The sequence below is a fragment of the Henckelia pumila genome, chromosome 4 (assembly GCF_033568475.1).
Source record: "Henckelia pumila isolate YLH828 chromosome 4, ASM3356847v2, whole genome shotgun sequence".
NCBI classification, from domain to species: domain Eukaryota; kingdom Viridiplantae; phylum Streptophyta; class Magnoliopsida; order Lamiales; family Gesneriaceae; genus Henckelia; species Henckelia pumila.
The window spans coordinates 33,571,564-33,597,822 of record NC_133123.1 but is presented as its reverse complement, the minus strand read 5'-3'; the positions used below and the strand labels follow the sequence as shown (position 1 = coordinate 33,597,822).

The 26,259-nt window shown below is 38.0% G+C and overlaps 1 protein-coding gene across 1 annotated transcript; it reads left to right on the top strand.

Annotated features, from left to right (window-relative positions):
- Nucleotides 1–24,395: 24,395 nt before the first annotated feature.
- On the top strand, nt 24,396–26,009 carry LOC140866932 (anthocyanidin 3-O-glucosyltransferase 5-like). The gene has a single exon (XM_073271994.1). It carries the CDS (start codon nt 24,408–24,410, stop codon nt 25,857–25,859), a length of 1,452 nt encoding a protein of 483 aa, XP_073128095.1. The 5' UTR covers nt 24,396–24,407; the 3' UTR covers nt 25,860–26,009.
- Nucleotides 26,010–26,259: the final 250 nt, after the last annotated feature.

Sequence of the window (26,259 nt, the reverse complement as noted above, 5' to 3'; positions counted from 1 at the left end):
TAGTAAGAAATTAAATTAAATATATATGAAGGACACACAATTTTATTAAAGTACATGCATTCATGAAATAATTTTATGCATAATTAAATGTTTAAGGTTGAGCAATAATAAAATATTTTATGTTGGAAGTTGAAGTAGTGTGACAATTTAAGGGGTATTCGTCCCCATATGTGATCTATTGAAGGGCAGTTTACTGCCAATTTAAGAGGTGATTCGTCAATGCCACGTACGTTGGTTTTCACGCTGATCAGTATTTAATGTATGATTTAAGGTTACACTACGGATACAACCATGCGATGTTAGAAATTTAACTGCTCAACAATATGTATGTATTATGCTATTTAAGTTAATTTAAGTTATGTTTATGCCATGATATTTTTAAGCATGCTCATTCATGTATATGTTATGTATTAATATTTATTTGTTTTAAATTATTTTAAACCCTTGTTATGTTAGCATGTTGGGCCTCTAGGCTCACTACACTGGTATGGTGCAGGTGAGTTCGTAGAGGAGGATGTAGCTCCTACCGGCGGCGAGGACATATGAGCGGACATGCAGTGACCCCGTGATCGTGATAGATGTTTGAGTCACATTGCATGTTTTTGATTATGTCAGCACGTTACACATTTTATATTATTTTTCAGTGGTTGTGAGTTTTGAATATTTTATTGAATATTGTCAGTGCATGCAAACTTTAATCATTTTATTTATGCAGTATTTTTAATTAAATGTTTGACTCAGATATTTATTTTATTTAAAGAATGCATTTTTATTTAAGTATTTATTTATTTATTTATTTATTTTTCAATCTTTTTATTCTGTGCATATATGTATGGGCATATATGTACATATTTTATTTAGTAAGTATAAAAAAAAAAATTTCCGCATATTTATTTATTAATTATAGAGTTAGGGTCGTTTCAGTTGGTATCAGAGCACGGTCCTTGGAGGGGTCATTACTGCTATGCGAGCTCAGAAATCCACGCTACCGGTCTGTAAGTTTTAAGTATTTATAGCATGATTTAATTTTTAGAATTTAAGTTAGTATTAATTTTAAACAATTTAGTTATGTATGGCGATTTACGTAAAGAAATATGTGGTGGTGCAGAATGCCTTCCAGACCGATGAACAGACGTGGGGGATCTCCACCTCCACCTCCACCTCCGCAGAACCCTCTAGTAGCATTGGAGCAGGCCAATGCGAATATGATGGCAGGGATTACTGCTCTGTTAGAGCAGCAGGCTACTCGTCCTAGGTTGTCCCATGAGGAGGACGTTGCTGAGAGGTTCCAGAAGAAGGGACCCAAGGAGTTTGTTGGTACCACCGATCCTTTGGTGGCTGAGGGATGGATTCGCTCTCTGTAGTCCATCTTTGCTTATATGGGGATCACAGACACCGACAGGGTGAACTGTGCGACGTACATGCTGAGGGGTGACGCAGCGCTTTGGTGGGAGGGTGCTGCCAGGGGAGTTCACCTTCCTACACTGACATGGACAGAGTTTAGGCATATCTTCTACGCCAAGTACTTCACAGAGGATATGCGCAGTCGCATGATCCGGGAGTTTATGAGTCTCCATCAGGGGGACAAGACAGTGGTCGAGTACGTGAGTCAGTTTGAGAGGGGCTGTCGCTTTGTGCCTCTGGTTTCAGATAGTCCACCAGAGAAGTTGAGGCAGTTTGTGGAGGGTTTGAGGGCGGATATCAAGCATGATGTTTGCATGGCAGACGTCCTTACTTATGAGTCTGCAGTCAGTAGAGCCTTGCGTTCCGAGGAGGGTCGGAGAGAGATCCAGAGGGAGCAGCAAGGGAAGAGGCAGTTTCAGGCTGAGTATCAGCGACCATCTTCGCAGCCTCCTGCGAAGAAGCAGTTTACAGGGCCGGCTAAGGGCCCGAATCCACAGCAGAGGCCACAGCAGCAGAGGCCGCAGCAGCAGAGGGGCGGGGCCCCTAATGCCATAGGTTATCCTACTTGCCCGAAGTGTCAAAAGATGCATTCGGGACCTTGTCTTTTGGGAGCAGGAGTTTGCTACCACTGTAGGGAGCCAGGGCATCAGATAGCTAACTGCCCGAGGAAAAAGAACACCGCTGGTAGAGTGTTTGTGATGCAGGCCGAGGAGGTAGATCCAGACACCTCCTTGATCACCGGTATATCTTACCCCTAACATTTTAATAATTTTCCTTTGGTTAAAATTTCATCTTTAATTTGGAATTGTTGTTATTTGGGTTATTTAACTGCATGTTAGAATAGGAAGCATGTTTTACTTGTGATTAGAATTAAGAATTTGTAGTGACTCGTTGGGGAAAATTTAGTAGTGGTATGAAACTGTTGGGAATTTTCTGCGTGCAGGGAGAATTCTAGTTGGAGGCAACTCCACGTTTGCGTTGCTAGATTCAGGGGCTACGCATTCGTTTATCTCCCTGAAGTTTATCAGGCGGGTAGGCATCACACCTGAGAGTATTGACAGTGGGTATGATGTTACTATGCCGTCAGGGCAGATTATTTCTACCTCGAAGGTTATTCGAGGACTGGAGTTGGAGCTGCAGGGACACTCCATACGAGCAGATGTGGTGGCTTTGCCATTGAGTGGTTTCGATTTGATTTTGGGTATGGACTGGTTGACAGTCAATGGAGCTTCGATTGATTTTTGTCGGAGGTCAGTGTCAGTGAGACCTACAGTAGGCGACCCGTTCATTTTTCATGCATCTCAGAGCAGTGATATTCCTCAGGTGATATCTCATATTCAGGCGAGGAAGTTGTTGAGACGGGGTTGCCAGGGGTTTCTAGCGAGCATCGTCACGACTTCAGAGCCATCTAGCAGATCATTATCAGAGATAGAGGTGGTTCGTGATTTTCCGGATGTCTTTCCGGAGGATGTGGCAGGAATTCCACCAGTGAGAGATGTGGAGTTCAGCATCGACTTAGTGCCAGACACCGTGCCTATCTCTAAGGCACCATACAGACTTGCTCCTGCCGAGATGAAAGAGTTGAAGGAGCAGATTCAGGAGTTGTTAGAGAAAGGCTTTGTTCGTCCTAGCTTTTCTCCGTGGGGAGCTCCGGTGTTATTTGTGAAGAAGAAGGATGACAGTATGAGACTGTGCATCGATTACCGAGAGCTCAACAGGGTCACAGTGAAGAACAAGTATCCACTGCCGAGGATAGAGGATTTATTTGACCAGTTGCAGGGAGCTTCAGTATTCTCCAAGATCGACCTGCGATCTGGTTATCATCAGTTGCGTGTTAGAGATGCAGATGTGTCTAAGACTGCTTTCAGGACACGATATGGGCATTACGAGTTCTTAGTGATGCCATTTGGGATGACCAATGCTCCAGCGGTTTTCAGGGATCTCATGAACCGAGTCTTTCAGCCGTATTTAGATCAGTTCATCATAGTTTTCATTGATGATATCTTGATCTATTCTAGGAGCATTGAGAAGCATAGACAGCATCTTCAGACAGCGTTGCAGACTTTGAGGGAGCATCGTTTGTATGCCAAGTTCAGCAAGTGCGAGTTTTGGCTTGAGCAGGTGGCATTTCTTGGCCACATTATTTCGAGAGATGGGATTGCAGTTGATCAGTCTAAGGTTGAGGCAGTGCAGAATTGGGGTATTTCGAAGAATGCTTCAGAGATTCGCAGTTTCTTAGGTTTGGCAGGGTATTATAGGAAGTTCATCAAGGGTTTTTCCTCTATTGCAGTACCCTTGACTTCCTTGACCAAGAAGAATGCGAAGTTTATCTGGAGTTCAGACTGTCAGAGGAGCTTCGATCAGTTGAAGGAAGCACTCACTACTGCACCAGTGTTAGAGATGACAGTACCACACGAGGAGTTAGTGGTGTACACCGACGCGTCTAAACTAGGTTTAGGCGCAGTGCTTATGCAGTGTGGTAAGGTTATTGCGTATGCGTCGAGGCAGCTGAAGATTCATGAGCAGAATTACCCGACGCATGACTTGGAGTTGGCAGCAGTGGTTTTCGCTTTGAAAATCTGGAGGCACTATCTGTATGGCGAGAAGTGCAAGATTTTCACAGACCACAAGAGTCTCAAGTACTTCTTCACACAGAAGGAGTTGAACATGAGACAGCGCAGATGGTTGGAGTTGGTGAAGGACTATGACTGTGACATTAGCTACCATCCGGGTAAAGCTAATGTAGTGGCCGATGCTTTGAGTCGGAAGTCGTCAGTGGTATCATGTTTGACTGTACAGTTACCACTACAGAGCGAGATTCAGAGATTTGACTTGGAGTGTTATCCGAGTGGTCATGCACCGAGCTTGTCAGTGTTGACGGTGCAGCCAGTTCTGCGAGATCGGATTAGAGATGGACAGTCTACTGATGAGGAGTTGCAGCGATGGAGACAGAGAGATGAGGCTAGGGGTAACCTCTTGTATACAGTGGTGGATGGTATCGTTCAGTACCGTGGTAGGATGTGGGTACCGAACGTCGATCAGTTGAGAGTTGAGATTTTAGCAGAGGCTCACACATCTCCGTACTCCATTCACCCCGGAAGTACGAAGATGTACAAAGATTTGCAGCTATTGTATTGGTGGCCCGGGATGAAGAGTGACATCGGGAGAGTGGTGTCAGAGTGCTTGACTTGTCAGCAAGTCAAGGCAGAGCATCAGCATCCAGCAGGACTTCTTAGACCTCTTCCTATTCCGGAATGGAAATGGGAGAATATTACTATGGACTTTGTGGTTGGCTTACCGAGGAGTGCCAGAGGTTGCACAGCGATTTGGGTGATTGTGGATAGACTCACCAAGTCAGCTCATTTCTTGCCGGTGAGGACTACTTATTCTTTGACACAGTATGCAGAGCTTTACATCAGAGAGATTGTTAGACTGCATGGCATACCAGTGTCTATTGTGTCAGACAGAGATCCGAGATTCACATCTGCGTTTTGGAAGAGTCTGCACACAGCTTTGGGGACTAGGCTTTTGTTCAGTACAACATTCCATCCCCAGACAGATGGTCAGTCTGAGAGGGTGATCCAGGTTCTCGAGGATCTTTTGAGAGCTTGTGTCATTGATTTTCGGGGCTCTTGGGAGACTAGACTGCCATTAGTGGAGTTTACCTATAACAACAGTTTTCAGTCGTCTATAAGTATGGCTCCTTATGCAGTATTGTACGGGAGGAGATGCAGATCTCCTGTGCATTGGGATGAGGTTGGTGAGCGGATTCTACTGGGTCCTGAGATTGTGCAGCAGACAGCTGACATTGTGACTCAGATTCGAGATCGGATGAGGACTGCTCAGAGTCGGCAGAAGAGTTATGCAGATGCCAGACGACGAGATTTGGAGTTCGCTGTAGGTGATCACGTATTCCTGAAGGTGTCACCGATGAAGGGAGTAGTGCGTTTTGGCCGGAGAGGCAAGCTTAATCCGAGGTATATAGGGCCATTCGAGATCTTGGAGAGAGTTGGCACGTTGGCCTACCGTTTAGCTCTACCACCAGGGCTAGCGGCAGTGCACAACGTTTTCCATGTATCCATGCTTCGGAGATATGTCTCTAACCCGTCGCATGTGTTGGATTTCGAGCCCTTGCAGTTGCCACCAGATCTAGTGTATGAGGAGAGGCCAGTGCGGATCTTGGCAAGGGAGGAGCGAAGGCTTAGGACGCGGGTCATACCGATGGTCAGAGTCCAGTGGCTGAATCACTCGGAGGAGGAAGCTACTTGGGAGACCGAGGCAGACATGAGGACTCGCTACCCGGAGTTGTTCGGGTAAGTACTTTAATTTCGAGGACGAAATTCAATTTAAGGGGGGAAGAATTGTAACACCCGGTATTTTTAAATACGTAAATCCGCATGCATAATTAGGAAATTTAATTATTTAAAGTTTAGATTTATGGGTTAAATAATTATGTGAATTATTTGTGCATGATTTAATTTATTTTTAAGCATTTAACCCATAATTAGTGATTTTTATGATTTTTAGTATTTAATTGTTTTTGATCGCGTAGACGAGACCGTGGACAGACGAGATGACAACTTTCTAGCAAATTAATTTCATGAGCCTTTTTAGAGCCCTAAAATATTATTTTGAGTTTTATTATCTCAAAATTTTTAGTATTTAATTTTATATAATTTTAGGAGTCCATTTTATTTAAAATAAGCCAAAATATTGACTTTTTAGTATTTTTAAAATTCCATTAAATTGATATTTCGAGATTTTAATATATCTAAGATATTTATCAGATTTATTTTCTTAATTAGATTTTTTTTAGTTATATATTTTATATATTAAAATCCTTAAGTAATATATTTAATATCCTAAAAAATTATTTTATTAAAAAAACAAAACCTAATCTACCCAAACCCCACGCCCAAAAGCCATCAGCCGCCTCACCCCACCATCTTCATCATCTTTTTCTGCCAGACATCTCCAAGGTAGTTCCATAGCCATGTTTTTGAAGGTCCAAAGCAAGTCGTCGTCGTCCCGTCGTCCCGGAATCATCCCACGCTCGTTTTTCTCTTCGTTTCCGATGAAAGGTATGATTCTTCTTATTTTTTACGTACTATATCAGTGTTTATACGTGTGTGTGTGCGTGAGCATCATTATTTTAAGAATTTTTCAGAAAAGAATCGAACTTGGATGGATGTATGCGCCTTGTTCATGCTTTTGTGTATCATGCTCACGTTTTGGTTGCCATGGGGGTGTTCAGCTGCTGGCCAGGGGTCTTGAGGTCGTGTAAGGGTGGTCTGGGCTTGAGTGGCTCGAGTGGTTCGAGCCAAACGAGCCCAGGAAGCAAGCTAGACGATCGGGTGTTCTAGTTCGGCGTAGGTTAGGGTTTTGGGGAAAGGGTGATCGGCTATGGTGTAGGAGGTGCATGGGGCTGAGGCCTTGGGCTGGGTTGGTCCGCCCAGACGTGGGCTACGTCTGGGCGGCGGGGCTCCGGCCAGGGGTGGCCGGAGCAGGGCGGCAGCAGCCCTAGAAGGGCTGCTGCACGCGGCGGCCGAGAAGGGGAGGGAGAGCTTCGGGTTTAGGGTTAGGGGGTGGTCTGGGTCGGGTCTGTGGTCCGGGTCGGGTCAGTAGGGTAGTGGGTCGGGTTAAGTTGGTCCGGGTCCAGGTTGGTGGGCCGGGCTCGAGTCTTTTTATTTTTAAAGTATTTTATGAATTAATTGGTTTTTGGGCCAATTAATTAGAAATAAAATTATTTGGACTCCCAAATAATTTTATTTGGGCTTTTAAAATTTTAATTAAGTTAGTCCATTAATTTTATGGGCTTTTGAGCCCATGAAAGTTATTGGGCCAGTCTTTGGGCTTTTGGGCCCATTGGGCTAGTTTAAGTTGTTATTGGGCCTAGAATGTTTTATGGGCTTTAAATTATTTTAATTGGGCTTAGAATAATTTTATTGGGCTTAAGTATGTTATTGGGCCAGATTTAAGTAAATGGGCTTGAGTGTTAGGGCCAGCAGCCCAGTACAATCCATGAGAAATTTGCATGTGTCCTGATTATATAATTAATTATTTTTATGCATTGAAGTTATTTTAATATTTATATGTTAGTAAGAAATTAAATTAAATATATATGAAGGACACACAATTTTATTAAAGTACATGCATTCATGAAATAATTTTATGCATAATTAAATGTTTAAGGTTGAGCAATAATAAAATATTTTATGTTGGAAGTTGAAGTAGTGTGACAATTTAAGGGGTATTCGTCCCCATATGTGATCTATTGAAGGGCAGTTTACTGCCAATTTAAGAGGTGATTCGTCACCGCCACGTACGTTGGTTTCCACGCTGATCAGTATTTAATGTATGATTTAAGGTTACACTATGGATACAACCATGCGATGTTAGAAATTTAACTGCTCAACAATATGTATGTATTATGTTATTTAAGTTAATTTAAGTTATGTTTATGCCATGATATTTTTAAGCATGCTCATTCATGTATATGTTATGTATTAATATTTAATTGTTTTAAATTATTTTAAACCCTTGTTATGTTAGCATGTTGGGCCTCTAGGCTCACTACACTGGTATGGTGCAGGTGAGTTCGTAGAGGAGGATGTAGCTCCTACCGGCGGCGAGGACATATGAGCGGACATGCAGTGACCCCGTGACCGTGATAGATGTCTGAGTCACATTGCATGTTTTTGATTATGTCAGCACGTTACACATTTTATATTATTTTTCAGTGGTTGTGAGTTTTGAATATTTTATTGAATATTGTCAGTGCATGCAAACTTTAATCATTTTATTTATGCAGTATTTTTAATTAAATGTTTGACTCAGATATTTATTTTATTTAAAGAATGCATTTTTATTTAAGTATTTATTTATTTATTTATTTTTCAATCTTTTTATTCTGTGCATATATGTATGGGCATATATGTACATATTTTATTTAGTAAGTATAAAAAAAAATTTTTTTCCGCATATTTATTTATTAATTATAGAGTTAGGGTCGTTTCAGATGGGTCTTTGGGAAGCTAGCTCAATTGTCTTCTCACCTAAAAATGGATAATCATAACACAGTGGGTTCTCTAATCGAGCAGGGTAGATGGAATGAGCCTCTTGTGCGCCAAATTATTATGCCTCATCAAGTGGATGATGTGTTATCTATCCCGCTACTCTCCAGTCGAGCAAGGGACCAGCGTTACAGGCTATTCGATCCAAAAGGTACCTACACAGTGCGTGAGGGATATAAAGCAAAAAATTGGTTTTTCGAACCACATGTGTCTAGCTCGACTAGTCAATATAGTAAATGGTGGAAGTTCATTTGGTTTCTTTCAATCCCGCCGAAAGTGCGCATATTTTGGTGGCGGGTGCTAAATCATTTCATCCCTACTGAAGTAAACTTGCGCAATCACCATGTCCCTGTCCAAGGTTTCTGCCCATTATGTCAGTTTCATAGTGATACTACCAACCATGCTTTATTTGCATGTCCTGCTATTATTTCCAGGTGGAAGGAAACATACTTTTGACCGTTGTTGAAACAAGTTAAGCATCTAGATACGTGGTACATATTAATCTGGTTGCATGATAAGTTGAGCATCCAAGAATTTGAAGTATTTGCGATGGGAACTTGGCCATTTGGAATGACCGACTCCAGTTCCTACATGCTAAAGACTCTCGAGCTCTTTCGAGAGGTATTGAGAAGAGTAGTGATCGGTTAAAGGACTTTCAAGCAGCGAGAAGGGCTCTTCATGTTGTTCCCAGATCCGGTAATTGCACATCACCAAACACTTGGTCAGCTCCTCCAACTAATCTACTTCGACTCGATGTGGATGCGGCCTACAATGACAGTACAAGGAGCTATGCTATTGGTGGGGTGGTTAGGAATCATGAGGGACAGCCGGTTGTAGTTTTTGGGAGAAGAATTAAGAAGCCTATTTATGTGTTGTATGTTGAACTCGCGTGTAGCTCTCCAAGCTGGTCTTCTCTTAGCTTGGGAAAATAATTTACAGATTCATATTATCTCGTCGGATTCTCTCTTGGCAGTGCAAGCAGTCACTTGTTTAGAAGAGGATAGGAGTTTTACTGGTGCTATAGCTGCAGATATACACCATTTACTTGGTCGAGCAACTATTGATTCTATTACGCATGTCAGACGGTTGGCTAATGGCGTTGCTCATGCTCTTGCAAATTTTGTTGTTTCCTCCCCCTCCCCGTTTGTTTGGGTCCGGGGTAGTTTTTCTTTTTGGTTGATAAATCTTGTAATTGAAGATCTCTCTTGATATGATTAATCTATATTCGATCGAATCAGGAAATATATTAATTTTTATGTCATAAATATTATTTTTCACTGCATGTATGAATCATGTCAACATATTTCAGATTCTTATGGATATGTATATGTGAAACCGTCTCACAAAAAATTTACTAATTTCTCAATGGAACATATAGAGATTATATTAAAATTAAAAACTTTAATATTATTTTTTTAATTGAGTTTTTTTTTATGTTATGCGTGACATGATTGCTTTAAAAATTAAAAAATATGAGTAAAGGTAAATAAATATTTTGTTAGGATATGAGTTGTTGTAAATGAATGGATGATAAAAGACAAATTCAACAAATTAGGTTTTCTCTTTTTATGTTGTGTCTGTATATTTGGGTGTTCGAGATAATGTTATAGTTTATCAAGAGGGTACCCACCACCAATTTTTTGTTTAATTTTATTGCAAGCTTTATTTGTCAAAAAAAAAAAGTATTCAAAGTTCTATTTTGATGTAATACTAGCTTTGTTTTTTTTTTTTTCTTCTTTTTAATTTTTTTTCTTTTTTTACTTTAACCATATTTCACTGGAATGCTGATGTACAATGACATCAAAAATGTTAAAATGACATGACAAATTTCTAAATTCTTAGAATACATATCATCAATTGGATCAAAATAACCAAATCAATTTAGTGCATCAAAATAAAAAATTAGAAAACTAATTAGATATGTTAATTTGGGTTCGGACTGACCCAACCACCTTGAGAAAAAAAAGGTGGATTAGCACTCGTTTGAAGGTGGCGTTTGGTTATGGGTTTGGGTTAGTTGGGTTAGGTTGGATTGACCCACCATTTATTTTTTAAAAAAATATTAAAAGTTTCATTGATTATAAGTATTTCATTGATTATAAGTAAGTATTTTTTCCTTTGATTTAAATTTTTTTCACGGGGTATAAAATTTGGGAGAGTGTATTATGTATATGTAGCGAGATTAAACCAACTGGGGTTTCATTTCTAATATTTCCAAATTAAACTATTAAAGTATAAGTGTTTCAAATAATTAAATTAGAGTAACTAATTATTTGAGAAACAAACGAAAATTAATAAAGATTATATCTCGTTATTGGTAGAGAAAAATTTAGAAAGATATTTTTTAATATATATATTATCTCCACTTTTCAATAACAAAAAAATATTTATGTGTGTATTTAAATTTTTTAATAATATTATTTAATGTATCATTTCAAAGCTCAAATATATATTAAAGTAGTGTTTGGAAGAGTTAATAAGTGTTCCTCAGCTTTTTTTTTCACAAAATTTCTCAATTTTGCGAAGGAAAAACTGAGAAATGTTACCTAAAAACTATTTCATCAAATAGTTGACATTTTTTTTTATTAAGAATACTAAAATTAAATATATTATATATTTTTAGATTAACATTAGAATCTAAAAATTGATTGCAATCCGCTTGTAGCACAAGTTCTAATTAGTCAAGTGAAGACCCAATCCGACCTATTTGATATGAATATGACTAGGCAATAGCCCATTTTAACATCTCTATAAATTTAATAGAGTTTATTGTACCAAATTCCCATGTAAAATATTGAAAAATACACAATTTTTTCATGTGAAATTTTAATAGGCACCCTAAACCTTAACCTTTTGTAATAATTGCATGTTTAACTCTTGCCAACTGCGAGTTATTGAGCACGCATTTTTATGGCGTCTAATCAACCATTTTTTTGATAATAGTCTATGATACAATATTACGTCTATAGTACGAAAATGTCCTTATTTTATTGTAGTATTTTTCATATTTATTCAGATACATAAAAAAATATGTATTCTTATGTGGGTGATGTATTTGATGATATGAAAATTATTACAATAATAAAAGGTGATTTTCGTATCATAATCTTAATATTATTTAAAAAATGGTTATTTGGGCACAAAAACAGCGCGTATTTAACAAAATCGTCGTGACAAGGGTTAAACGTGCAACTATTACAAAAAATTAAGGATAGAGATTCCTATTAAAATTTCACATGAGAAAAGTGTGTATTTTCAATATTTAACAGCAATAAACTCAAATTTAATAGATCATAAGTCAAATGGTCAAAATTAAATAAATTAGTGAACATTTTTTTTAACATATCCTTAATTTCGCTAGATTTTTTCTCGATGCGAATTCTGTAAATGACTTTACACAAATGTATATTAAAAAACGACATCACCATGTTTATATATATCGATCTTTTTAGATTTATGATGGAACTCAACATTCGATAGCGCTATCATAGAGTGGCGTACGATGATAACTCCGTACCATATATGTCGGAAGAGGAGCTTCTATTAATCTATTTCTTATCTCTTATAAATAACTATTTAAAATTCATGTATACAAAAAAAAAACTATATTATTTTTAAGCAAGGTTCTAAAAAGCGTTGAAAGAAATTTTATTCCTTGAATATTTTGGCTCTAATTAATTAGATATTATAAGATTTTGTTTTCTAGACAAGATAAAATATTTGGTAAATATTCTGTGTCTATCTCGTATATGTTAAAAATATATTTGCCAAAGTTAAATCTTGTCTTGATAAGGTGATTATTTGATATAATACAATTCGATATTATCAAGATTTGATAGAGTTTATTTCATACTAAAACATGTTTCCTTATTCATGTAAGACTCTATCTAAGGAAACTTTTAAGACTTAGATTCTAATCTATAAAGGAAGAGTTTCACGCATAAGAAGTAGAGGGCTTCAGACGTACAATTCTCTGCGCAAACTCTGAAGAATTCCATTAAAGAATTTGAAAAATTCTGAAGCAAGGTTTGCAACCTTCGTTGTTGCATGTCCCCGTGTTGCCGTTCGTATTGAAGACATCAGAGATAACACTGTGGGAAATGTGTTGTTGAAGATCTTTTGTGTCTCTTCAATTTAGACTACGGGAGTTGCATCCGATTTCTTTTATACTATGTTTATTTAGGATGCAAGTTTGATTTCTCGACTTGTTGAGAAATTTAGGATTTAATGACTTTTCGTAAAATTACTAGGATTACTTTGTAAGACTGATATTACATTTACTAGTAATATTTAGCCCTAAGGCACCCGCACGAGTTTCATACTCGTGCAAAATTATTTACTTGTATTTTATTTACGCTTTAAATTTTCGCTGCACTGTATTGTCTGTAGTGTTACAACACAAAGTACAACACTGCCTATTTTACATAACCAACCACGTACACCGTTTCTTTCACGTGGCATCAGAGCCACCACTTGACTTTACTAAGTGAGTTTCTGGTTTGTGTTACAGGTTAGTTATGGACACTCCGTACACAAGTGCAATTCGTCCACCTATTTTGGATGGAACAAATTACGGCCCTTGAAAATCGAAGATGAGCATGTATATTCAATCCATTGAGTCCAAGGCTTGGCAACGTGTTCTTGATGGTTGGACACCACCTATGAGAGATGATGATGTACCAGGACCAAAGCCAATATCACAATGAACAACTGATGAGAATACTGCGGCTATTTATAATGCTAAAGCTCTTAATGCTATGTTCACTTCAGTTGATATGAACATGTTTAATCTAATTAGTACTTGTACTTGTGCTAGGGATGCTTGGGAGAAACTTCAAACCCATTGTGAAGGCTCGGCAAGTGTCAAGAAGACAAGGATGCGTCTCATAACTTCAAAATTTGAAAAAATAAGAATGGAGGAATCAGAGACCATCATGGAATATAATGGTAGATTGAAGAGCCTTGCAAATGAAGCATCTGTTCTTGGTGATCCTATTTCGAACGAGAGACTTGTATCCAAAGTGCTTCGTTTTGTCCCCAAAAAATTTCACACCAAGGTTTGTGCTATAGATGAATCAAAAGATACATCTATAATGGGTTTGGATGAGTTAATTAGTTCTCTTCGCACTTATGAGATGGAGTTAGAAGCCGAAGATGACTCAAAAGGTAAGTCTATTGCTTTTCAGGTTTCTAATGATGTTTACAATGATTTTTCTGAAGTTCAACAGGAAGTAAAGACATCTGATCTTGAAGAGAATTCAATTGCTTTGATCTCGAAGAAGTTCACTGATTCTCTCAAGGTAATGAAAGAAAAGAAGGATGTGAAAGGTGCGCAACCTTCAAAATTTCCTAAATTGCATATTTCAGAGAAACCTCAAAAACCTGCTGCTACTCAAGGACCTCGTCAAAGGTATGAAGGTAAGGTTCAGTCCTTAAGTAAAATTTTTGATAATGTTCAATGCAGGGAATGTAAGAGATATGGCCACTATGCTTATGAATGTGCAAACCGCCTTCGGAAAGGTATTAATGTTTCTCTGAGTGATGATGATTCTGAAGAAGAACAAGAAAAGGTTGAACAGGCAGATCTCATAACTTTTACTGCTTTATTGGAAAGTAAGAAAAATTTTCAGATCAATCCTCTTGGTGTTGGCTCCGGTGTTGCAACACCTGGACGCAACACAGTTCAAAAATCTGTTTGTTTTGTTGCTTCTAACCTTGATAATTTCAGTAATCATGAAGAACATGTAGCTGATCCTTATACTCTGGAAGGTATTCAAAAACTCTATGAAGAGTTGTACTGTGATTGGAACAAGAGGAATCAGTTGAACACAACCCTTACAAAAGAGAATACTGAATTGAAAGCTGTTGTGGCTAGATTGAAAATTCTCATGAGTAAGAAAGATATGGAATTAGGGTTGCTGAATTCTGAACTTGAAAGAGAAAAAACAACACTTGATAAATTTAATTTCAGTTCAAGCAAACTTGATTCCATTTTGACTATGGGTAAGAATGATAAGTTTGGTCTTGGATTTAAGAAAGTGTTTTTGAAACTGGTGAATCTTCCAAAACACCAGTGTTTATGAAGGAAGGTAATGATTCCTTGAACCATCATTCAACTGCTTCGAAAGATAAGAAACCCATTGTTGAAAAGAATGTTTCTGTCCCTAAGCCAAAATAATTGAAGAATCCTTTTGTATGTCACTATTGTCTCAAATCTGGTCATATCAGACCTTTTAGTCGAAAGCTGAAGAATGACTATGTGTTGTGGGAATCTAAGCAAGTGTTTCCCCAGTGTTCCCCAACACCAAGAGAAACACTGGCAGAAAGAGGCCTACTATGAAGAAAGTTTGGAAACAAAAGCCTGATGTTAGATGTTTTGTTATTTATACTTCCTTGAAAGCTAACACTGCAGGTAATTGATATTTTGATAGTGGAAGTTCTCGGCACATGACAGGTTTGAAAGATCACCTCACTGACTACATTGAACAAAATGGTGGTAGAGTGACCTATGGAGGTGGTGCAAAAGGAAGAATTGTTGGCAAAGGAACACTCAATGTGGAAGGGTTTCCAAAGCTTCATAACGTCTTACACGTTGAAGGACTTAATGCAAATTTAATTTCAATTAGTCAACTGTGTGATGATGACTTGCATGTAAAGTTTGATAAGAATACTTGTGAAGTTTTTGATAATGCTAATCGTTGTGTTATCACAGGTACAAGATCAGTTGATAATTGCTGCCAACTCGGTGAAAAATTGGCAGTTGACACTCAAAGGTTGATGAGTTTAGTCTATGGCACCAAAAACTTGGACATGTGAATTTCAAGACCTTAAAAATATGAGTAAGTTTGAAGCTGTCAGAGGTCTTCCAAATCTAAATTCTGGTGTTCCATATGTTTGTGGTGCATGCCAAAAAGGTAAGCAAACCCGTGTTGCGCACCCCATGTTACAACACTGTGGGACAACACGGTGTCTTGAACTTTTGCACATGGATTTGATGGATCCCATGGAAGTCGAAAGCTATGGAGGTAAAAAGTATTCTTTGGCATGTGTTGATGATTTTTCTCGTTTTACATGGGTCAGATTTCTTAGAGAAAATCAGACACTTTTGATGTTTTTAAGAAGTTGTTTACCAAGATTACTAACCTACATACTTTGACTGTAGCAAGGATCAGAACTGATCATGGAAAGGAATTTGAGAACTCATTTTTTTCTTCTTTGTGTGATAAGAAGGGCATCTCACAGGAGTTCTCTGCCCCAAAAACTCCTCAACAGAATGGAATTGCCGAAAGGAAGAATAGGACGTTGCAGGAGATGGCTAGGGTGATGATGAACTCAAAAAATATCTCTAAGAGATTTTGGGCAGAAGCATTGAACACAACGTGCCATATTTCCAATCGTGTTTATTTGAGAAGTGGATCTTCGATGACTTTCTATGAGATTCTCATGGAAAAGAGACCAAATCTCAATTATTTTCATATTTTTGGCTGTGTGTGCTATGTTTTGAATGATAGAAATCACTTAGCAAAATTTGATTCCAAAAGTGATAAGTGTTTGTTTCTAGGTTATTCTACAAATAGTCGTGCATATAGGATGTATAACCTTAGGACCAGAACAATTATGGAATCTATTAATGTTGTTTTTGATGATGGTGCAGATCTCAAAGAAAAAACTGCTGAAGATGATATTGAAGGCTTGCTGGAAATTCCTCCCGAAGAACACAGTGTTGTCCCGGATGTTACAACACCAAACACAACACTGGTTCCTACAGAAACTGTCCATGAGGAAAATTCCCAAAATAATGAGGAAGCTGAGATGATTACTGAAAAGGACATACCAAGCAAGATACAAAATAATCATCCATCATCACAGATTATTGGAGATGTTCATGGAACAAGGCAAACCCGAGCTAAGGACAAAGTTGACTACCGCAAGATGGTTGGATTAGTAAGCATGAGTTCCATGTACTCACAGGTAATGCATTCCTGTTTTGTTTCCAATATTGAACCCAAGAATGTCAATGATGCTTTGAATGATGAATTTTGGGTAAATGCCATGCATGAAGAACTTGAGCAATTTGTCCGAAATGATGTGTGGTTTTTGGTTCCACCTCCTGATCATGGTAATGTCATTGGTATAAAATGAATTTTTAAAAATAAAACCGATGAATCAGGAAACATCATTAGGAACAAAGCAAGGTTGGTTGCTCAAGGGTATACTCAGGTTGAGGGAGTTGATTTTGATAAGACCTTCGCTCCAGTTGCCCGCATTGAGTCAGTCCGACTATTGCAAGCTATTGCATGTCATATGGGTATAAAACTTTACCAAATGGATGTGAAGAGTGCGTTTTTGAATGGTATTTTAAATGAGGAAGTGTATGTGAAGCAACCCAAAGGCTTTGAGGATCCACACCACTTGGATCATGTTAACAAGTTGAAAAAGCACTCTATGGCTTGAAGCAAGCTCCACGAGCATGGTATTTTAGGTTGACCGAGTATTTGCTCAAAATTGGCTTCAAACGAGGTAAGGTTGACAAAACTCTTTTTATTCAAAAGACCAAAGGTGAAATCCTTATTTGTCAAGTTTATGTGGATGACATTATCTTTGGTGCTTCTTCTCAAAAGCATGTTGATAGTTTTGTTGAATGCATGTCTTCTACGTTTGAAATGAGCATGGTAGGAGAATTAAATTTTTTCCTTGGACTGCAAGTTAAGCAATCAAATGATGAGATTTTTCTTTGTCAAAATAAGTATGCAAAGAATTTGATGAAAAAGTTTTGCAAAGAGAATGTTAAGAACATGAAAACTCCTATGAGCTCGAGTGAAAAATTAGGAAAAAACAGTGTTGCGGCTGGTGTTGACAACACCATGTATCGCAGCATGATAGAGAGTCTTTTGTATTTGATTGCTAGTCGTCCTGATATCATGTTCAGTGTGTGTTTATGTGCTAGGTACCAATCTGATCCAAAGGTAACCCATTTAAAAGCTGTTATGAGAATTTTGAAATATGTTTCGGGTACATTGGATTTGGGATTGTGGTATATGAGGGAAACCAACACTAACCTTGTAGGTTTTAGTGATGCTGATTGGGCTGGTGATGTGAATGATAGAAAGAGCACTACGGGTGTGTGTTTTTACCTTGGAAATAATTTGGTTTCATGGTATAGTCGTAAGCAAAATTGTGTGTCACTTTCGACTGCTGAATTTGAATATGTGGCAGCCGGAAGTTGTTGTTCACAACTTCTTTGGATGAACCAAATGATTGAAGATTATGATTTTAAGAGTGAACCCTCCATTGTTTATTGTGATAATTCGAGTGCTATTGATATATCAAAGAATCCAGTTCAATACTCACGCACAAAACACATTGACATTCGTCATCACTTTATTCGAGATTTGGTAGAAAAATGTATGATTCGAATGGAGTTTGTTGGAAACAATAACCAATTGGCAGACATTTTTACTAAAGCATTAGATCATGAGAGATTCTCAACTCTTTGGAGGTCTCTCAGCATGTGTGCATTATAATCCTTTGCATGTGTTGTCTACGGTGTCACAACACTACCGACAACACTGTTGTTTTTCTTGTCATGCATTTTTAGGATTTTAGGCATTCTGCACTCACTCTGTTATGTGTAGTGTTTAAATCTCTGTTTTATTGATTCAATCGATGCCAAGTTTTTCTGCAAAATATTTATTGAAACACACTGGCCCTTGCAAATCGAACTCTGACTAAACCACTAAGTAGTTGAGGGATGTACGTGTATTCCATGTTCATGTCCCATGTGAACGGTGGTTTTGAAAATTCAGTGTTCAGCTTTTTAATAAAGTTTGATGACCAATATCATATGTACAATCTTTATAAATAATCGGAAGAAAATGGAAAAAGCTACCTAATTGAGTCCAATGAAGACTGTTCTTGTAATGTGCAGGCTACCACTTCTGGATTTTTTCTAAATCAAGGGTAATCAAGTGTGTAAGTCTCAAATGTTTTTTGAAAAACTATGGTGTTGTTGATGATGTTGGCAACATGAGAGGCAACACTACACTTGTCAACATATCGTTTGCTTGTGATTGCATTTTTATTTTATGTAACACTCTGTTTAGGCATAAAATAGATCATGCATATGCATTTTTGTTAATATGGTTCTGTTTTTGGGTAAGGTTCTAAATAGACGAATTTTGATGATTTACCCTATTTACTAAAAATTGAATTCTGTGATTGATTTTTGTTTCAGTGGAGTTCAGCCGATGTGGAGTTAATTCTGGAAGATTTGAGATGAAATATATATCTTGGATTATTGCCTTATTTATGAGATTTTATCTCTTAAATCTCGGCTTTTAAAATTCTGGCCATTTAGGAAAGTTACCGTTAGTAACTTGGGGAGATAAGGTATCAGGATAATTATGAGGTTGTTAGAGGGAAAATGTTACCATTTTGTGATAGGATTCTTATATATTTGGTTTCCTTTTTATCGGGTGTTATCATCTTCCTGATTTTTCCATTACCCGATTGAGCTTTCTGCAAACCCTACCCTTCTCTCACTCTCAAATTTTATTGCAATGACAAGGTTTGATCTTCAAGACATTCGAAGCGAGATGGGCCATAAAGAACCCAATGTTGCTGCCGGTGTTACAACACCGGAAATCCCATCCACGGCGTTTTCTCTGCCGATTGTTCCAGTTCCCATGGAACCCGTTCCACTTGCTGTTCTCATGCCAGGCGAACCTGGGAAAGCCATTTATCTCGAGAATCCACCTGATTTTTCTGTCCTGAATCGAGTTCATCCTCCTCCTCCGATGACTAGCTGATCAAAGAGGCAGGCTGGGTATAATCCTGACTTTACCCAGTCCAAGCATTTTTACAAAGGTCCCCGCATATCTATGGCTGAAGAAGATCGCAGCTCCGGTGATGATTCTGATGATGCCAACTATGAATTTGTGGCGAGGAAGAAACCCTCTGGTTCTGCTGCTACCTCTGCCTCCGCTCCGATCATTGAATCTGCTTCTGATAGCGATGATTCAAACTCTTCTGACGGTGTTCCTCCTAAGGACACTCTTACAGCTACTGTACCTCAAGAAAGTGCTGATTCCATGAAGATGCCACCTTGACACAAATTTTGGAAAGCCTTAAGCAAAGAAAGACTTCCTCGTCTATTCCTCCCTCTGCTCATCTCTCTGATGATGAGCCTGATGCTGAGATGATGTAGGAGTTTGCTGCTGGCAAAGTACATCAAGATTCTGCCTTTTCCTCCTCTTCCTCCTCTGCCGAGTCTAATGCTGACTCTTCTGATAAGAGTACTGATATTGGAGATGAAGAAGACTCTGAAGATATTTCCAGCATGGATGCTGATGAAGACCCTCTGGACCAAGAGGTTGTGTCTACTTCTGATGCCCGTGTTGCTGTTGGTACTGACAACACCACGGAAAACACTGTTGATGAGGACTATGACATGGATGCTGCTCATTCCCTCATGTTTTATTCTGGTGATGCCGCTGCTGTTTGGCCTCTCTTCGCTCATAGAGGACTACTGGATGAGAGGAACATTGATGTACTCTCCTATGATAGGTACAATTTGATTTATTTTTTGAAGTTTAGACAGCTCTATTCTACTGTTGTTGCCGTGATATCCTAATGTAAGAGGGTGATTCTGGAGTTCTACGCCAACTTAACCTCAAGCATTGAAGATCCAGAATCTGCTAAGTATGACTTGGTGTATTTTCGGGGGTCGGCTGTTCGAGTTCACTCCATCCGTGATCAACTCTCTCTATTCCACCCCAGACGTTGATGAAGGCAATCCTCCAGAGATCAATGAAGTCATTACTGTTCTCACTGGTGGCATGGTCAAAATAGTCTCTGACCATTTTTCTGCAGTTAAACTCACATCATTTTATTCTGTGCTGCATAAGATAGCTGTGAGGAATTGGACTCCTTCATCCAACTCAACAGTAATCACAAGACCACATGCGGTCATTTTGTATGCCATTGGGACTGGGAGTCCTTTCAATTTTGGGAAGATGGTATTCAAAACAGTGCTCCAGTTTGCTGATGGAGGTCTCAAGTCTACTAAGCTGCCATTCCCATCTCCGATTTATGGCATTTTGAAATCTCAGGCCTTCATCCGCAATATTACAGAAGATCTCACTGATCAACCTGAGATTTTGAAGTTAGCAGGTGGACTTCTCAAGGGAAATCGTGTTCTGGATTTACCCTGGACTGCTACTCCTACCCCTGCTGCTGAAGCTGCTGGTGTTGCACCCGGTGTTGCCAACACGGGTGACAACACTGAAGAAACAGTGCCTACTCCTACTACCCTGAAATTCACTACTGCCACTATTCAGCTGATGATGACTCGTGCTGAAGAAAATATTGCTCAAGCACAGGAAGATATTGCCTTCTATAGCATGGTCTTGGCTGATTGTAAGAGACAACTTGGCATTTCTGGCCAAACAGGGGGAGATAGTGCACAAGCTGAAGCTGGTCCATCTTGGACTAAAGATGATGAGGATGAAGCCTCTGATCAAGATGGATCTGATAGTGATCAAATTTAGATTTTGCATCTTCTCTCATCTTTCCTTTATTGTTTCATTTTGATTTTAATATAAGTGTTTTTGTTTGTTCTAGTTATGTGCCTCAAATGCTCTTACATGCTTTAACTAGACTAACAGCTTCTATCCCACTTATGCTCTGATATATGAATTATAGAATCTCATGTGTTATTGTCCATGTTATCCACCGTGTTATGACACGAGGGGACAACACTTCAAAGGGAGACTTTTCAATTCAGGGGGATAAGATTTTTAAACTCAGGGGGAATTTATGGTTATTTCATACTTGTGCGATGTTTTGTCCTGAAAGAAAAAAGGGGGAGATTGAAAGGAATTTTATTTCTTGAATATTTCGGCCCTAATTAATTGGATATTATAAGATTTTGCTTTCTAGACAAGATAAAATATTTGGTAAATATTCTGTGTCTATCTCGTATATGTTAAAGATATATTTGCCAAAGTTAAATCTTATCTTGATAAGGTGATTATTTGATATAATACAATTCGATATTATCAAGATTTGATTTGCAAGATTTGATAGAGTTTATTTCATACTAAAACATGTTTTCTTATTCATGTAGGACTCTATCTAAGGAAATCTTCAAAACTTAGATTCTAATCTATAAAGGAAGAGTTTCACGCATAAGAAGTAGAGGGCTTCAGACGTACAATTCTCTGCGCAAAATCTGAAGAATTCCATTGAAGAATTTGAAGAATTCTGAAGCAAGGTTTGCAACCTTCGTTGCTGCATGTCCCCGTATTGCCGTTCGTGTTGAAGACATCAGAGACAACACTGTGGGAACTGTGTTGTTGAAGATCTTTTGTGTCTCTTCAATTTAGGCTACGAGAGTTGCATCCGATTTCTTTTATACTATGTTTATTTAGGATGCAAGTTTGATTTCTCGACTTGTTGAGAAATTTAGGATTTAATGATTTTTCGTAAAATTACTAGGATTACTTTGTAAGACTGATCTTACATTTACTAGTAATATTTAGCCCTAAGGCACTCACACGAGTTTTATACTCGTGCAAAATTATTTATTTGTGTTTTATTTACGCTTTAAATTTCCGCTGCACTGTGTTGTCTGTAGTGTTATAACACAAAGTACAACACTGTCTATTTTACATAACCAACCACGTAAACCGTTTCTTTCAAGCGTGAAGCGTGTCGAAGCGTGAAGGTCAAGCTTAAGCTAGCTTTGAACGAGCTTAAGTAGGGGTGGGTACGGTATGGTACCCATACCGAAAATTCGGTATACCGAATTGTCGGTATACCGAATTTTTGGTATGGAGAATTTTTATACCGGATACCGTACCAAAAATAAAAAAAATTCGGTATACCGAAAAAAAACTCGGTATACCGAATTTTTTTTCGGTATACCGTGAAAAATTTTAAAAAAATAAAATATTTCGTTATACCAAAAAAAAATTTATATACCGATAACGATACCGAACCGTACCGAAATTTTCGGTATACCGATTTTTGGTATATTCGGTAAATTTTTCGGTATGGTATGACGGTATTTCTGCATTTCGGTATTTTTATCCAGCCCTAAGCTTAAGCGCGAAAAATCGTTTTCAATTTTTACTATAATTTTAACATTAAAGAAAATGTTAGATTAATCATCAATATATGATTTAATAGATAATTCAAGTTCTAAACTATAAATATACATATTTATAAAAATATTTTCATTTTAAAAAATAAATAAAATCTTCCATTCTAAAACGAGATCACTTAATCGAGTTTAAGTGTAATAAAAACTTAAGCGAAATTAAACATTACTTAAGCGATTTTTTTTAACACTGCTTTTAAGTCAGCTTATAAAATCATCTTCACATGATTGAAATTGGTAATGAAATTGATTTGGAGAGAGATATATGTTTAATATCAATAAATTTCGAGAAAAAGATAAGAAAGTTAAGGAATATTTCAACGAAAGATCGTTCATCATCATTCACCAACAAGACAAAGTAGTAATTATATATTATAGATAAACCACCTAGGTGGTTTATCTATAATATATAATATAATTAGTGGTTGAAGGCTTGAAGCACACATTGCGTATTAAAGTTAACAATAAATCCGGACTTAATGAGGTAATGATTATTGGGTAATTTTCGGTCGTATCCCCTGCATTTTTTCTTTTGTCATTCACTTCACTTTTGTATTGTAATTTTTACGACTTGATAAAGAAAGTAATTGTCAAATATATAAAATGTAAAGCGAGTAAATGCGAATGACCCTATGATTATTTATATTTGGGTGTGAGATATTTGAAAAGATACATGATAGTTTAATTTGAAAGAAAAATTGAATAAGAAAGGATACTAAATTTCTAATATATTTTTATTAACTCAATAATTCAAAGATAGTTTCTGGAATTCTTTTTTAAAAAAAACCTTAAAAATATACATAAGAATTCAGAAGTTAGATGTTATATCGTATAAATTTAGTTAATAACAATAGGATATTTAATAAAGAGAGAAAAAAAATGAATTTTTTAAAAAATATCAAAAAATCATATCTCTTATATCATAATTCAATTTTATGAGACCAAATTTTTATTTGGGTCAATCATTAAAAAGTACTACTTTTAATTTGTATATCAAAAATATTTTTTTTTTGTAAATATGAGTAAAATTGACCAATAAAAATTTATGTTATAAAAACTTAGGAGAACACATCATGATTTGATATTTACTACATATTTGTGATAACTTAAAAGAGCTTTGAAAGAAAAAAATGTATTGGAAGAATTATATTTTTTGTCTTGTTATATTGTACTCTTTCACTTTTGATCATGTTATAATGGTGAATTTATATTTTGGTCTTATAATTTGATTATTTTTTTTTTTTTTCATTTTTTGTCATATTGCAGTAACTCTTCAATTTATATTATAAAACTTGTATATATATTTTTATTTACACGTCTTTTAATGATTGACAAAGCGTCGACAAATACAATAGACTCAAATTAAAAAAACGATCAAAAAATAAAAAAAATATATTTGTATCATATCATGTATGCACACATCTAATAATTGGTGTCATATCTCACCAAATATATATATATATATATATATATATATATATATATATATATATATAGTTTTGTTATCATGCTCACCCACCGTGCCCACATAATGCCCATAGTATGCACCATGAGGTGACACTCAACTATTGGATGCACAATTCATCACATCCAATAGTTGAGTGTCACCTCATGGTGGACACATTAGGTGGGCACGGTGAGTGGGCAGGATAGCAAAATTGTATATATATATATATATATATATATATATATATATATATGCACTAACAATTTTTATATTGTTATTTGTTCCTGATTCATACTTCTAGCTGCATTAATTCTTTGTAATAATGGTGGGATCAGCCATTGATGGCTCCTCAAGCAGCAAGCTTCACGTCATTATACTCTCCAGTCCCGGCGCCGGACACCTTATCCCTGTTCTTGTCCTCGCCAACCGCCTCGCCGCCGAACACGGTGTCCGCTCCACCGTCCTTGTGGTCACAACCGCCATCTCGCCGGAGTCCAATCTTGTAAACCCCCCAAGAGATGAGGAGCTCGTCGAAATCATCAGACTCCCTCCGGTCGACATTTCAAACCTCGTGGACCCTTCTACCAAAGTGGTGACGCAGCTTCGCTTGATGATGCGGGAGGCCGTGCCGCTCGTCCGGTCGGCGGTGGCCGCCATGGACCGCCGTGCCGACGCCCTGTTCGTGGATCTTTTCGGGAGTGAGTCGCTGCAGATTGCGGTGGAGTTCAACATCCCCAAGTACGTCTACTGTACTTCCACTGCATGGTTTCTTGCCTTGTCCGTGTACTGCCCGATTCTTGACGAGAAAATCGAGGGCCAATACGTGGATGAACCGGGCCACCTGGAGATTCCGGGTTGCAAGCCGGTTCGGCCCGAGGACGTCGTGGACCCGATGCTGGACCGGGGTGATCAACAGTATCGAGAGTATTTAAGAATGGGAAAGGAGTTCACTTTCTGTGATGGGATTCTTGTAAACACTTGTGAAGATTTGGAGGCCAAAACCCTCCGAGCTTTCAGGGAAAACGAAGCTATGAAAGCCGTGCTCGAACCGCCGGTTTATCCCATCGGTCCATTAACGAGACCGGCGGAACCGAGCGGTCTAAAGATTGAACCGATGGATTGGTTAAACAAGCAGCCTAATGGAAGTGTTTTGTTTGTGTCATTCGGAAGTGGTGGCGTGCTATCGGCCGAGCAAGCCACGGAGCTAGCTTGGGGACTGCAGCTGAGCCAACAGAGGTTTGTGTGGGTGATCCGGCCTCCGACGGAAGGCGGTGCGGATGATGCCTTCTTCACGGCCAACGGAAGAGGGTCGTCGGCGGAATTATATGATCACTACTACTATCTGCCTCGAGGGTTTTTAGACAAGACCAAAAACATGGGAATACTATTGCCTAAATGGGGGCAACAAGTCGAAATCCTGGCGCATCCGTCGATAGGAGGATTCATGTCGCACTGTGGATGGAACTCGACTTTAGAGAGCATCACGAGTGGTGTACCGATGATAGCTTGGCCTCTCTATGCCGAGCAAAGGATGAACGCCGCCTTGTTGGTGGAGGAGCTCGGGGTGGCGGTGCGGCCGGAGGTGTTGCCGACGAAGAAAGTGGTGGGGAGGGAAGAGATAGAGAGGATGGTGAGGACTTTGATGGAGCACAAAGATGGGGAAGCCATGAGGGATAGGGCTCAACAATTGAAAACTAGTGCTACAAAGGCCACTAATATGTCTCACCAATCGATGTGCAAAATACTGTCAAGCATTGAGGCCAAAAAGAAATAATATGATCCTTCCTACATATTATAATATGCTCTGAAGTTCTTTCTTAATTTGGTGTCTTTATTGTTTTAATTTCAAAGTCTGTTTCTTTGATGGAATCGTTGGTGCGTTTGCTTTAGCTTCTGATCATGTAATCTTTGGAGATTATATTGAGACCGGACTTTTATTAGTTTTGAATTGAATATTATAAATTTAATTATAACCCAAACTTTGGGATGGATTGATATTATTTTTCATGACGTGATAACTCTATGTCGCTCGTATTTTTGGTGTGCATTGCATTGTTTAAAACATTAACTAATGCATTAATAGCATACAAATTAGGTTGACCATTCATTAATTATTATATATTTGTAAATTACATTATCTACCAAATTAAACTATATATTAGCATGATTATACT